Source organism: Cricetulus griseus, chromosome 2 (genome assembly GCF_003668045.3).
Source record: "Cricetulus griseus strain 17A/GY chromosome 2, alternate assembly CriGri-PICRH-1.0, whole genome shotgun sequence".
NCBI lineage: Eukaryota > Metazoa > Chordata > Mammalia > Rodentia > Cricetidae > Cricetulus > Cricetulus griseus.
This window is the reverse complement of record NC_048595.1, coordinates 396,962,679-396,978,512: the sequence shown is the minus strand read 5'-3', so window position 1 is coordinate 396,978,512 and position 15,834 is coordinate 396,962,679. Positions and strand designations below refer to the sequence as shown.

Here is a 15,834-nt window from a genome sequence, read left to right as displayed (position 1 = left end):
AAAAAACTTTATTAAAAAAAATCCCAGTATGTACCAAATAAACACAAATGAAAAATGTCGTTTCTTACATTTGATCCAAAGAACACCTTGTGATAGCCAGTTCTCATTTCCAGGTCCTCTAACCTGGTAAATAGTTACTGTCTTTATCATAAGATAGGTACTTTTGCCGGGCGGTGGTGGTGCATGCCTTTAATCTCGGCACTAGGGAGGCAGAGACAGGCGGATCTCTGAGTTAGAGACCAGCCTGGTCTACAAGAGCTAGTTCCTGGACAGTCTCCAAAGCCACAGGGAAACCCTGCCCTGAAAAACCAAAAAAAAAAAAAAAGGATAGGTACTTTTGTTGGCTTTGGAGGTACATTGGTGACAATGTATCCATAAAGAAAAACAATAAAGATCGCCTTAAGAGCTTTGAAGTGAGCCATACAGACAAACCGGGGTGTGGCTCAGTTCATAATCCCAGTACCTAAGAGTTTGAGGCAGGAAGATCAAGAGTCCAAAGTCATCCTTGACTTTGTAGCAGCTTCAAGGTTAACTTGGACTACCAGAGACCCTGTCTCAACAAAACAAACACAAAATAAAGCAAATTTGTAGTCTATAGAATACCTTGATGTAGTCAGAAAAGATATTCTTTGGAGGGTGTGTGTGTGTGTGTGGTGTATATGTGTGTGTGTGTGTTCCACACCAACTATGTAGTGAGACCCTGTGTCAAAAAAAAAAAAAAAAAAAGAAAGAAAGAGTAATTGTAATCCTTTTTGAGATTATGTGTGTGTATGTTTGTGTGTATTGGTTGGTGTTTTAATGTTTCTTTTTTTTTATTTTTGAGACAGGGTCTGTCTACATAGCCCAGGCTGGATTTGAATTTGCTGTGTAGCCTAGGTTAGCCTTGGACTCAGAGCTTCCAGCTCCAACCACTTAGGTACTAGAATTACAGGCATGTATTACCATGTTTGGCTTAGTAATCATAACTGAGAGGGGGAATATTAGATCATTGACAACAGAACCAAATCAGTGAATAAATAAATTGTGAAGGATTTGTATTTGTATACCTCACAAACATACTGCATCAAATTGACTGTAGTCTCAGAAAATCTTGTTTTTAAGATATGGTCTCATGTATCACAGGTTGGCCTGAAACTGTGTATGTAGCTGAGGATAAAGCTTTGAATTCCTGGTCTTCCTCTCTTATCTCCTGATACTAAAGTTACAGGAGTGTGTTACCTACCACCATGGCAGTATTGGAAAATGGAAAGAAATGTGTCTTAGTTAGGTTTTTATTGCTGTGAAGAGACACTATGACCACAGCAAGTCTTCTAAAGGAAGAACATATAATTAAGGTAGCTTACTTACAGTTTCAGAGGCTCAGTCCGTTATCATCATAGCAGGGAGCATGGCAGAAAGACATGGTGCTGAAGAAGTAGCTGAGTGTCCTACATCTTGCAGGGAACAGGAAGCTTGCACAAGAAACCTCAAAGCCTGCTCCCACAGTGACACACTTCCTTTAACAAGACCACACCTCCTAATAGTGCCACTCCTTTTGGGGGGCATTTTCTTTCAAATCACCACAGAAAGAGATAAAACTTCAAGGATTAGGGGCTAGAGGGGTGGCTTGAAGTTCAGAATGCTTCCTGCTTTTCTAGAGATCCTTTGGTTCTCAGCACTCATATTGGGTGGCTCACAATTACTTGGAACTCCAGCTCCAGGAGATCTGAAGCCCTCTTCTGGCTTCTGTTGTCACGCGCACGAACACAAAGGCTGGGGATGTAGCTCAGTGGAAAAGCCTTTGCCTCACATGTGCAAAGCCCCGGGCTCAATCTCTGGTGCCACAAGAACAAACATAATAGGTAATAGGAGTAAGAATTTAAGTTAGTAACAGATCCTTTATCTTTAAGGGTGTTACCAAAGGAGTATTTAGAAATGGAAAAGAGCAAGGTGACTAGATGAAGAAGCGCTGAGAGAGTAAGCAGACTGGTAGGCTGCTCAGGGGCAGGCACTGAGGGAGATCAGATCTTCCACTTTACTTTGCCAGCCTTCCTTCCTTCCTTCCTTCCTTCCTTCCTTCCTTCCTTCCTTCCTTCCTTCCTTCCTTCCTTCCTTCCTTCTTCCCCTCCTTCCCTCCCTCCCTCCCTCCCTCCCTCCCTTCCTTCCTTTTTGTGTATGTGGCAGGGGAGGGGGTGTCTGGGGTCATATGAAGATCAGAGGACAATGTGCAAGAGTCATTTCCTCCCGTCATGTGGTTCTCAGGGATTAAACTCAAGTGGCAGGAGCTTTGTTAGCTGAGACATCTTGCTCACTACCTATTAGTATTTTTAAGTAAACAGCATATCTAGAACCTGACCCTTATATTAAGCAGTACCTCTTACATTTTGAACGTTTCTAACCATAACTCCAAATCTCACAAACTCCATTGACTACAGTTGCTCCATGGTCATGTAAAGGACCAACAGTCAAATTCAGGGTTTAGTGAAGAGATCTTGGGAGAATGAGGACCCTGACTTACCAGTTCTAAGCTAGCATTAGTGTTCTCTGCCCCTCTCTCCCTACTTCTCCTCTTCTAACCCTTCCCTTTTCAGTGCTGAGAATGGAACCTGGGGATTTAAGCATACCAGGCTAACAGTCTACTACTGAGCCCTAGTCCTGGCCCCACATATAACTTTTCAGGGAAAGCAGAGTTTAGAAGCTTAAATGGTGCCTCCTGTTGGAGCCAATCAGCTTAAACAACAAAGCCCACCACTGAGAGATAGGAAACAAGTAACATTAATAGATTTCATCTCTGCTCTCTCCAGCGATGGAGGGACAAACACTACCTGTGGATGTGCTTACCATGGGAAAACATTGTAAAAATGACCATCCCTTTTCTTCCCACACAGGATGGTGCGACCAAGGCTAACCATTTATGTCTGTCAGGAATCGGTGCAGCTGAGGGAACAGCAACAGCAGCAGCAGCAGCCTCCACAACAGAAGCAGGAAGATGGAGATTCAAATGGTACTTTCTTCGGTAGGTTGTTCTGGGCAGACTAGGACAGGTAGGAAGAAAGGAGAAGAGAAGACTCATGGGCGGGTGTGATGGGAGTTCAGACCAGTTCAGCATTGAGTTCTACAAGTAATGGCAATTGCTCACATTTATTCAGCTCTTAACTTATGCCATGTGCTATTACCAATACTTTATATATACTTGAATTTTTAAATAGTGCTGTAGATTGTCTGCTCTCCAGTCTTTAGAACAGGGAAAGGACTAGGTTTGTTGAGTAGCTTTCCCCAGTTCACATTGAAAAACTGTATCTGAGCAGGCCCTGAAGCCAGGCTGTGTGATTGTGAGTCTACAGCATGAGCTGATCACCTGCAGATGCAGACAGCCTCTGAATGACTGCTGGACCTTCTTTTGCAGTGTACCATGCTATCTATCTAGAAGAACTGACTGCTGTTGAATTAACAGAAAAAATTGCCCAGCTTTTCAGTATTTCTCCTCATCAGATCAGCCAGATTTACAAGCAAGGGCCAACAGGAATCCATGTGCTCATCAGTGATGAGGTCAGTTTCTCAGTCCTGTTGTATTTCGTGTGCCCTGGTGTTTAGGGCACATGTCAGGTCCAAGAGTACTCTGCCAAGGTTGGACTCTGTTTCCTACAAAGAGGTTTAACTTTTTAATTTTAGCAAATTTTGCTATTTTTGCCTGAGGGACCCTGAACTTGTGGGTTCACTTGACCCTCCTGCTTCAGCATCCTGGGTATCTGGAACTATTGGCATGAACTACTGCATCTGGCTTAGATCTTACTGTTTACTTACCTCCTGATTTTTAAAACTTATGTATAAAGTGCTGTAGCTCCAGCACAAAGAGAAGTGGAAGCAGGAAAATCATGAATTCGAATTCACCTCTGGCTGTGTAGTAAGTTCAAGGCCCACCTGGCCTAGGCAAAAAAAAAAAAAAAAAAAAAAAAAAAAAAAAAAAAAAAAAAAAACGGTTGAAGGAGAGGTGGCTTAGCAGTTATGAGTGCTTTCTTCACAATCAAGAGAACCAAAGTTCAGATCCCAGCACCATGGTTTTTTGTTTTGTTTTAAAGATGGGTGTGATCCCCCATGTGCCTGTAACCTCAGCACAGGAGGATCACTGGAGCTTGTACTCTGCCAGCCCAGCTGATGGGGCTAGATCAGGGAATGAGCTCCAGGTTCAGTGACATACCTGCTTTAAATAAAAACAAGGTGGACAGTGAAGAGAACACCTGGTATTTGAGTTTGGCCTCTGTGAGTAATTGTATACTCATATATGTGTGCATATACACCACATATACCACACATACACCTGATACACATACACACAAAACTAAATGTATCTTTTGTATATTTTAGGTCGATTTTTAAAAGTTTCAAAAATTGTAAAAGTTTTCTCAATTGAGTAAAAACAGTCACTCCTAGACACACAACGTTTTAAAATGAGGTAGTGGATAGGGAGACGCTCAGTTGGTGACGAGCTTGCTGCACAGATGTAAGGACCTGAACTAGGATCCCCACCACCCAGTTAGACAGCCAGGCATGGCAGTGTGTGCCTGTAATTCCGCACTAAGGAGGCAGAGAGAAACTGTTTCAAAAAAATGAAAAGCAATTTAGGAAGACAGCAGATGTTAACCACTGGCTTCTACATGTGTGTGCTCACGTACTGCCCCCCCCCCCCATGGTTAGTCTGGGAGAGAAGATGCTTCTTATCATTCCAACATCTGGAAGGTAGAGGCAGGAGTGTTAGGAGTTCAGTGTCATCCCTGGCCAATTCAGTGCCAACCTGAGGGAGAGGAAGAGAGAGGTTGATAGTACATTCTTTTTAACCCAAATACAAGTCTTTGTTTTTTTCCCAGCACTGGAACTGAAATCAAAATTACAATAGTGCTTCAGAGAGATGGCTTAGCAGTTAAGAGCACTGGCTGCTCTTTCAGAGGACCCAAGTCCCAGCACCCACATGGTGGCTCACACTGTCTGTAACTCCAATTCCAGGGATTCTGACACCCTTTTCTGAAACCTATGGGCACCAGGCAGGCACATGATGCATACATTACATGGCAGGCAAAGCATTCATACACATAAAATAAATAAATTTACTTTTTACAAATTATGTAATACAATTATTCATTTTAAAAAGTATGCATTTAAAAAAGTGTGTACACATACACGGGCACGAGCACACACACACACACACGCACGCACGCACGCACGCACGCACGCACATGCAGGTGTGTCCCCTTTCATGCATATGCTTGTGGAGACCAGAGTTTGAATTTAGGTGTTTTCCTCAGCTACTCTCCACCTTAATTTTTAGGTTTTAGACAGGGTCTAAATTGAATTTGAAGCTTACCAGTTCCACAACGCTGGCCATTGAGCCAAGGCTGGGTTACTGGCACATGCCACTGCACTCAGCTTTTTATGTGACTGCTAGGAATCTGAACTCAGGTCCTCACTCACAGTGCACAGCAAGCACTTTACCACTGACTACTTAGCTATCACTCCTGTCCTTTGCCTGTCTTTATGGGCTTTACATTTTTGAGACAGGGTCTTTGTAGTCAACCCCCTATATAGCCAAAAATGACCTTAAACTTCTGATCCTCCTACCTCTGCTACCCAAGTGCTGGAAATATAAGTGTGTGCTAGCCTGGCTTCCACAGACTTGTTTGTTTGTTTGCTTGTTTTTTAAAGTGTGTGTGTGTGTGTGTGTGTGTGTGTGTGTGTGTGTGTGTGTGTCTGTGTGTCTGTGTGTCTGTGTGTCTGTGTGTCTGTGCGCGCGCACGCGCGCGCGCACATGGAGGTCAGAAGAGGGTGCCAGATCTTCTGGAGCTGCTGCTACAGGTGACTGGGAGCTGCCTGACAGTGGTAGGAGCTGAACCTCAGTTCTCTGGAAGAACAGTAACCACTTAATCACTCTCTAGCCCCTCCCATAGTTTTTCAATTTACATTTTTATGCCTGAAAATCCCATTGTTTGTCCTGCTGGGCTTTCTTGAAGCCAAATAACTTGCTTCAATGAAAGTTGAAAACTAACTTCTCCTGAGTAGAGCTATCACACAGAGATAATCAAAAGTAACAAGTTGGTATTTATGAAACATCAAGGTAAAGGGTTGAGGGTTAGCATGCTTAGCATGTACAAGGAGCAAAGAAATTAGACTCGCCATCTCTAATGAGTGTTGTTAGTTTCTCATGTATGGCAGGCTGGCTTCAAACTTCCCATGCATTTAAAGATGATGCTGAACTCCTGGTCCTCCAGCCTCCATCTTCCAAGTGCTGTCACTGCAGCGTGCACTAACATGCTCAGTGTATGCAGTGCGGGGGTCAAACCTAGGGAGGGCTTAATGCATGAAGACCATTACTGTACCACTAGACCTTATCCCAGCCCCTGGTCATACATCTATTAGAGAAATGAATAGAACCACTCAATTAATTCCCTTTGCCCATGCTAGCCATGGTTAATTAATCTGTAGTTGAGTACTGCCCCCTAATTGTGAAAATGACACACAATTCAGCATCAGTTCAGTCTCAGTCCTCTTAGAAGGAAGTGCTATGTACTTGGTTTTCCTATAGGGATGGATGGGGAGGTGAAACTGTAGCATAATGGGTAACTCATTGGAACTTCTAGAGGCAGGAATGGATGGGGTTTTGCTATAATACTCACTGAATTTGTTTTATTTTTGAACAAATTTATTCTAAGTTATGTACCAAAAATTACATAATGATGTTGCTTCAAGTCATCCATCTTTTTTTTTGCTTATATTGTTTTAAATTATACTAATAAACTTAGTTATTCCAGATTTTTAAGCCAACAAACCAGAAGTTTAAAACAAATATAAAATAATTCAGTCAGGTAAACTGATAGAAGCAAGAGTTACACCTGGTATCTCAGGATCTTCAAATGGATGGCTTGTTTCTGCTTCCTTGGGGTCCTCAGTCTTCTTGGGCTGACCAAAATGGAGATTGAGGTCACAGCAGGATATGGGAGAGTTTTTTCGTGTTCAAAGAAATTGTATTAATGTTCTTAATCATGGCTTCCACTTTTTGCTTGTGGTCATGATTATTCTTAAACATCTTTCCAACTGGTCACCTTCAATGGACCGTGTGTGGACAGAACCTCAACAGTCAGAAAACTTGACGCTAAGTCCAAGTCATCCATCTTTTGACATTTGTGATTGAGTCACTCGAGTTAGACACCATGATATTCACATGTGGAGGTTTGAGAAAAGTAGATGGAAGTTGGAGATCCAGGAGTCGGGTCCTCTATATGAGACTGCTTGTGTCTTTGTACCTCCTGTGCAGTCTTAGGGTTCACTCAAGGAAGTGTATGCTTCACTTTTAAATCCATTGTTCAGCCCAGTGGTGGTGTTGCACACCTTTAATCCCAGCACTCAGGAGGCAGAGGCATGTGGATCTCTGTGAATTCGAGGCCAGCCTGGTCTACAGAGCAAGTTCTAGGACAGCCAACGCTACACAGAAAAACCCTGTCTTGAAAAAAAAATTTTTTTTCAAGACAAAAATAAATTATAATAATAATAATCTGGCTCCTTTGGTCATGCTGCCCAAACCCTTCTGAGGTGCCCACTGGGATCACCTAATAGAGCTTGTTTGGAGCAGCTGCTGTTGCTTATAAGATAATCTTAACCTTTCTTCAAGGGTGTGGAACAGAAAGTGGTTTAATCTGAGGTGTAAGTTAAGTTTATTTATTTATTTATTTATTTATTTATTTATTTATTTGTTGCCATGACTTGTTCAGTATTACATTTTCCAAAATGCTTTGTTTCTTTTACTTTTGTTTTGGAAGAAGTCTCAAGTAAAGTTGTTTTAGTTTAAATATAAACTATTTTGTAGAGTTCTGATTTATTTTGAAAAAATCTTAAATTTATTTCAGATGTTGCCAATACCTTCCAAAGTAATCGATATTGAAGCGATACTCAGAGTTAGTTGTTCTGGCTTAGGGAATTTATGGACTCTGATTTGAAGCTTGCTGACTCATGGATGTCTTTGAACTAAGTAACTAGAGCTGCAGTGCTATTCTTTCACTTTCCAAACTTAGTTGTAAAGGTAAAGTTCTTACACTATTAAGAAGAAACAAAAGAGCTTAATCTCTTCTTCAGTACAATGTCAGGAAAAAAGCCTCATACAAAGTAAACACTGCATACCAGGGTGTTAACAATCAGAAATCTTGTTGCTTTTTTCAGATGATACAGAACTTTCAGGAAGAAGCCTGTTTTATTCTGGATACAATGAAAGGTAATAAAATAGTAAGCCATTGTCTGCTCCTGTGTATGTGAGGTTGGTTATCATGTGCCATGATACACATGGCACACACAGGTCATAAGACAACCTGTGGAAGTTGGTTCTGTCCTTCTACTTTGTGGGTCCCAGGAACCAAACTTGGGTCATTAGATTTGGCAGCAAGTACCCTTACCCCATGGAATCTTATTGCCAACCCAAGATAAATAACTTTTTAAGAGAGTGAGTGCATGCACCTGGGTGCACCTGGATTTGTGGAGGCCAGAGGACAGTTTCAGGTATTGTTACCTAGGCAACTCTTTTAAATTTATTTTTCTATTTTAATACAAAGTTATTAAAATTGTATTTAAAGTTTTATTTTATGTGTATAGCTGTTTTGCCTGCATATATATCTGTGTACCACATGTGTGCAGTGCCCTGAAAGGCCAGAAAGGTGCCTCAGATACCCTGAATAAGAGTTACAAATATTGTATGCTATATTTGTAATGCTCATCCAGGGTATCTGAGCATATAAGGGCCATGGGATGGCATCCAGCCTGATAACCAGTGTTGAATCTAGAACTCACGTAGTGAAAGGGAAGAACCAACTCCTACACATTGTCCTCTGACGTCCAAGTGCATGCATGCCATGGCATATCCCCAAAGTAAGTAACTGTAACTATAAATATTTGTAAAGCATTTAATATGCCTAGTCTTTCTAACATTATTGCTTTGCAACATAGTACATCGTAGAATACCAATGTTTCAACTTGGTGAGCTTGTATCTGACATAAAATATTTGTTGCTGCTGCATACTTTTATAAGAGAGCATCATTTTGTTTATCTCTGGCCCAGGATTGATGTCTTTATTCTACCTGCCCCTGCCTCCTGTGTTGTGGGCTCATTGGTGTGTTCCACCACACCTGGTCATCCCATTTGACTCTGTATTCCCTCTTACAGGTTTTTTTCCTTAGTGTTCTAAAGGTAGCTAAAGATCACCCTTTCTCACCAGGCAGTATTTTGGCACACTTTTAATCCCAGCAGTTGGGAGGCAGAAATAGGTGGATCTCTGTGAATTCAAGGCCAGCCTGGTATAGGAGTGAGTTCCAGAACGGCCAGAACTACACAGAGAAATGCTGTCTTGAAAAAGCAACAACAACAACAACACTCCTTTTCTCTCCCATCTCTTTTACAGCAGAAACCAGTGATAGCTATCACGTCATTCTAAAGTAGGAGGAACATTCCACATTTGCTGACTGCTGCTTCCTTCCTCTGACGGATGCCCTTTTGAAGGGGACATGACTGAAGACTGAAGATCTTCTGAACCCAGCTTATATGAATGTTGAGGGGTGCGTACTGGGTGACCAAGCCCTAAAGTGGAATCCCAGCCCCCTTATATTGGTCCAGGCTGTATGGCACCCACAGATCCCTGCCAGACATGGAGTTCAGCAACGGTCTGCTTAGTTTCTGGCCCTTGTTGGATACCAGTATGAACTCCCATCATTAGGGTGTACAGAGGGCTGAGTGACAATGGGAGGGGTGTGATGTTTGATGGAAAGATCTTTAATTTTGTGACATAGAGCTCTTACCATTTTTCTTTTTTAGTTTGTTTTTTTGTTTTGTTTTGTTTTGTTTTTTCGAGACAGGGTTTCTCTGTATAACAGCCCTGGTTGTCTTGGAACTCACTCTATAGACCAGACTGGCCTCCAACTCACAGAGATCTGCTTGCCTCTGCCTCCCAAGTACTGGTATTAAAGGTGTGTGCCACCACCACCCCACACCAATATAAAAGTGTATATCTGTATTCATAAAACTAAGTTATCAACTCTTTTGGGGGGGGGGCAGAGTTTGAGACAGGGTTTCTCTGTGTAGCTTTGGAGCCTATCCTGGCACTCGCTCTGTAGACCAGGCTGGCCTTGAACTCACAGAGATCCGCCTGCCTCTGCCTCCCGAGTGCTGGGATTAAAGGCATGCGCCACCAATGCCCGGCGGCCCTTCCTTTTATGTTAGGACAGAGTCTTGGGTTTTTTTTTTTTTTTTTTTTATTTTGGTTCACCTGCAATACCACAACTGAGAGTGATTTTGGCTAATATTTATTGGGGTAGGCAGAGTGATATATTCTGTAGATGGATTATCTTGTTCCCATCCCCTTAATAAATCCATAATAACTGGGGGAAAGAGTGACCCCCCTAACTGAAGATGAGGAAGTACAGACAGAGTAGTGGTGTGGCTTGCTGGGGACAGGCAGCTAGCAGGCAGGGGCTCTCTTGGGCCCTTATCACTTAATGTCTCATACCACCAAATGCCACTCTGTTGTCTGTGCTCACTATCATTTTTCACTGGGCTATGCAGGAAACTGATGAATTAGCTACTGAAGAAGGGAGAGCATACTTAAGTAATGATAATCAAGACCTACAAACCAAACCGATGCCTGCTCAGTGTCACCTCGAACCTCAAGCACAGAGCTGGAGGTGGGAGCGGCCAGAGTGTCTTTAACTCCCAGAGCTTGTTCTTAAATGATGCTCTCATGAAGTGTGTTTATAAGTGAGCTATTCCAACTCCTCTTTCCCCTCCCCTGGCTTATTATGGCATAGTGTTTTACAAAAAAAAAAAAAAATACATTCTTTTCCCATTCAAAATCACATTGTGTCTATGTTCTGCCTTCCAAATGACTGTGTGCTTGTGCAGAATTGTAAAGCACTATGGGTCTTCTTTTCTCACGTGTAATGTTTTTATGTTTGTTTGTTTTGTTTTTTGAGGCAAGAGTTTCTCTGTGTATAGCCCTGGCTGTCTTAGAACTCACTCTGTAGACCAGGCTGGCCTCGAATTCACAGAGATCTGTCTGTCTTTGCCTCCAGTGCTGAGATTAAAGGCATGCCTCTTCATTACCCGGCCACATACAAATTTTTATCCAGAAATTTCCTCAGATTTTGTTGAGATGAGCAAAGATGATGTTAAAAGATTCTGTGTTGGATTTGAATTTATGTGTGTTTTAGAGCATTTAATAAAGTTTACTTTTTATATATACAGAGTTTTGTGGTGGTGTTGATGTGCATTAAAACCAACCTGTAATGTGATTTCTAATTTCTTTTGGTTTGAAACAAGTTTAAAACCTTGAACCCTGAAAATTCCTAACTCTGATGCAAACAGCTTGACTTTTCTAGTGAATGCTTATCCAATATCCCATTTTGAGGCGATGTTTCTAGTTGTTTTATGGGGCTGGTTCCCAGTCAGTTCAGCTGCTGCTTTCTGTCCTCAGCAAGCTGCCATTGGCTACCATCCACCCCCTGTCAGGATGGTAAACAGAAGAGTTGAGCTAGGTGGGTGACTTGTGTGAGACAAGGTCTTATGTTGATCTGGCTGGCTTAACACTTGGTATACAGCCCAGGCTGGTCCTCAACTTGTGCCTCACACACTGAAACTAAAGATGTTGGACACCATGCCTGGACTTGGACCAGTGACTAAAGGTTCCTTCTTAGATTCTTATGAAGTATAATGATGCATATAATTCTATTAACATTAGTCATATGTACTAATTTTTATTTGAAACTACTTTTTATTGGAGTAGTCTTCAAAATTATAAAAGTGAATTTATATACTATTGTAGTTTTAAATTTTGTTTTGTTGTTTTTTAAGACTAGGACAGCCTGGAGCTCCAGTTGCAGACTGGGAATGGCCTGCAACTTGCATTGACACTTTTGTCTCATCTGCCCAAATCCAGGGGTCATCACTTGTGTCACAGCTGGCACAGATCTTTAAAGTCACCAGAAACTATCCTGGGCTTTTTTTGAGCCCCCCCCCCCCTTTCCAAGGTATTTGCTATGCCTGACTGAGCACAGTGGCAAAAGCCACAAGGTTCTTTTAAGAGGCCCTGCTTCCAAACAATTAAATGGTGTTTATGAGCAGCCATCGGCATGCTTTTTGATGGTGACATGGACCTAGAAACTCTGCAGAGTTGTGGCAATAAACATGGCTCCACCTGTGCTATGTAACTGATAAGGCTTAGTGGTAGAATATTGTGACTATTTACAAAATACATTCCATTATTGACCTTTTAGTCAAATGAAATTTTTAATTAGCTTTTTCATTGTGAAAGTAATACTTAAAATTGTTATAAATATGAATAATAAGGTTATAACTTTTTTCTTCTAGTTCTACTCTAAAGAGGTAGTCACTAACTATGGGTGGTTTCCTCACCTCAACAATCAGGAAACAGAGGCACGAAGCTGCATGAGGAGTCTGTCATTTTTTTTTTTTTCTTTTGCCATGATAAAACATCATGACAACTTGTTAAAGAAAGCCTTTAATTTGAGGGCTCATGATTCCAGAGGTTTATGACCATCATGGCAGGGAGCATGGCAGCAGGCAGCATTCATGGGGCTGAAATTCAGAGATTTCATCTCATCCACGAGCAGGAAACATTGAGAGAGAGTTAACTGGGAATGGGTATGGGCTTTTATTTTATTTATTTATTTATTTATTTATTTATTTTGGTTTTTCTAGACAGGGTTTCTCTGTGTAGCTTTGGAGCCCATCCTGGCACTAGCTCTGGTATGGGCTTTTGAAATCTCAGAGGCCACTCCCAATGACACACTTCCTCTAATAAGGCCACACCTCCTTATCCTTCTCAAACAGTTCCACTGACTGGGGACCAAACATCAAACGTACATGCCTGTGGAGACCATTCTCATTTAAGCTACCACAGAGACCTTGTTTCAAAATTTAAAAAAAAAAAAAAAAAAAAAAAATTGAAAAATTGATTGCAAGGAATTTTTTCTCAACTCATTTATGCACATACATAAATCTCAGAGACTCTAATAATCTGTGACTTAACATGTCTGGAACATCTTTCTGTACTAGACTTTATAGTTCCACAGTATTGTTTTGAATTCTTTGTGCTTCTGAGAACCTATCTTCCCAGCTCGATAATCCACCTTTATTCTAACGAGTACTTCTTTTCCTACTAAATAAACTGCCTCTATTTCTGGGTGAATTGTTGGTTTTTTTTGTTTGTTTGTTCTTTTAAAGAGTAGATTCTCAGGATGCTATTTAGGTTAAATACATTTGGAAAGGTTTCCTTTATACATTTTTGCGAATATCTCACATATATTCTCAAGGGAGATTTGGTGGTGGCTGGAAATAAAACAGGGACTCCAGGAAGCTCCAGGGTCAATCCCTGGGACCACAGAGATCCATCTGCCTCTGCTGAGATGAAAGATGTGAGGCACTACTCCCAGCCCAATGTTTTGAGAATTCGTTCATTTTGTTTTTTTCTCTATTTTCAAGATGGTTTCTCTAAGTAGCCTTGGCTGTTCTGGAACTCACTCTATAGTCCATTCGGACCTCGAACTCAGAGATCCACCTGCCTCTGCCTCCCAAGTGCTGAGATTAAAGGTGTGCGCCACCACCACCAGTTACCTGTTTGTTCTTTTTTTAAGATTTATTTTTAATTATGTATAGGTGTGTGCTCACACACACAGGTATACACTCACCTGCATGTGGGTATGTGCACATGAGTGCAGGTGCTTGCGGAGGCCAAAGGCATTTGACCACCTAGAACTGGAGTTTCATATGGTAAGCCACCATATGGGTGTGAAGATAAAGTTGTTCAGAGTTAAGCATACAGGTTTATCTCCAGGCAGTGCAGCCGGAGGATTCCTGTTTTCATCATGTCTCTTCTGAATTTCAAGCAGGTTGATGATCAGTGCATGCTATCCTAAAGGTATTTTTTCATGGTCTGTTGTTTTTCCTCTTGTGCTGTGGTCTCCTGTAATGATAACTCTTTCTGCCAGCCGCCTGAGTTCCGCCGACACGTTAGAGCCCCCAAATAACACAGAGATTAGTATTAGTTACAATGCTGCTGACCAATGACTAGGATTTCTTTTTTGCTAGCTCTGTCTTAAGTATCAACCATAACCATTAATCTATTTTATAAAGACTTATGGAGGACGCCAGCAGCATGTGGCTTCTCTTCCCCGGGATCACATGCAACGCCTCTCTTTCCTACATTTCCCAGAATCCCCCTTCTCTCCTAGTCCCGCCTAACTTATTTCCCTATTGGCCAACAGTGCTTTATCAACCAGTAAGACAAACATATACACAGAAGGACCTCCCCCATCATCTCCTCTTTTCTATATAAATAAAAAGAAGGGAGTAGAAGGACATAAAGCATTTAAAAATGGCCCTAAAAGGGGACAAGACTTAAACAGTCCACAAATATTATCCACTGAAGTGGGAAAAGAATTACAATGGGTGGAAAGCAGAATACTGGACTCACATGTAGACCGTGTGGACCCTAATTTAGACTGTATTCTTGTTATTTTACCATTCAGGGGTTCTGATGCAGAGGGAAGATATTATATTAGAATGGATATTTCTGCCACATAAACAGAATAAAAAGCTAAAGACGTACATAGAAAAGATTTCTGATTTGATTCTAAAAGGCAAATTAAGACTTCGTCAACTGACTGGAAAAGACCCAGCAGAAATTATGGTACCTTTAACTAATGAGGAAATTTTCTCCTATGGAAGGACAATGAGTACTGGCAGATAGCTTTTACTAACTTTTTGGGAACAATTAACAACAATTATCCCAAAACTGACAGAATTAAATTCATAAAAAAAGACAATCTGGATCCTCCCACATATTGTAAGAAAAACACCTATTTCTGGAGTCCCTACCTTCTACACTGATGTGAACAAATCACGTAAGGCAGGGTATAAATCAGGAGAGATAAGTAAAGTTGTTCAAAGTCCATATAACTGTATAGAAAGACCTCCCCCATCAGTCTCCTAGACAATTTAAAAGTATCTGATGTCACCTAGGGAAGAAAATTAGAATTAATGGTACTTTTTCAAAGCCGCTTAACATCTGAGTTCCAAAAGTGAGATGGCTTGGTAGCCAGTTTCTTGGCTACATGAAAAATGCACTAGGATTTAGAACCACCACACACATGCCTACACAAAATTTAATTCTGCCACCCATCCATGTAGCCAATAAGTATTTACTGTGCTCCTAAACATCAAAGAACCAGACTTTTTTTTTACTTGGTTTTGAGACTAAAGTACACAAAACAACTCCTTAGTCTCATGGAGTCTAGTCAACTGATGGGAGACTAAAAACTAAACTCAACCAGTAGTAATGCCAGAGAAATAAAAGAAAGAGACTAGGAGAAGAAGTTTCAAATCATAGCTATGATTCCAGCACTCAAGATGAAGCAGAGCCAGGCGTTGGTGGCGCACGCCTTTAATCCCAGCACTCGGGAGGCAGAGGCAGGCAGATCTCTGCAAGTTCGAGGCCAGTCTGATCTACAGAGCGAGTGCCAGGATAGGCTCCAAAGCTACACAGAGAAACCCTGTCTCAAAAAACAAAAAACAACGAGGAAGAAGAGGAAGAAAGAAGAAAAGAAGAAGAAGAAGAAGAAGAAGAAGAAGAAGAAGAAGAAGAAGAAGAAGAAGAAGGAAGAAGAAGAAGAAGAAGAAGAAGAAGAAGAAGAAGAAGAAGAAGAAAAGGAGGAGGAGGAGGAGGAGGAAGCATTAAGAATTCAAAGCTGAGTCTGGTGATGATGGTGGCGCATGCCTTAATCCCAGCACTCCGGAGGCAGAGGCAAGTGTATCTC

General features: G+C 41.4%; 1 protein-coding gene across 5 annotated transcripts in view; it reads left to right on the top strand.

Annotated features, from left to right (window-relative positions):
- Nucleotides 1-11,244, top strand: part of Tfcp2 (transcription factor CP2) — a 54,048-nt gene extending 42,804 nt beyond the window's left edge. For 3 of the 5 annotated variants that reach the window (XM_027396592.2, XM_027396591.2, XM_027396595.2), the window contains 4 exons: nt 2,868-2,995; nt 3,386-3,528; nt 8,182-8,233; nt 9,411-11,244. In XM_027396592.2, coding sequence (XP_027252393.1) covers nt 2,868-2,995; nt 3,386-3,528; nt 8,182-8,233; nt 9,411-9,448 — 361 coding nt within the window. In that variant the 3' untranslated portion in view covers nt 9,449-11,244. The remainder of the gene's footprint in view (nt 1-2,867; nt 2,996-3,385; nt 3,529-8,181; nt 8,234-9,410) is intronic. The other 2 variants (XM_027396594.2, XM_027396593.2) reach the window with 2 other exon arrangements.
- Nucleotides 11,245-15,834: the final 4,590 nt, after the last annotated feature.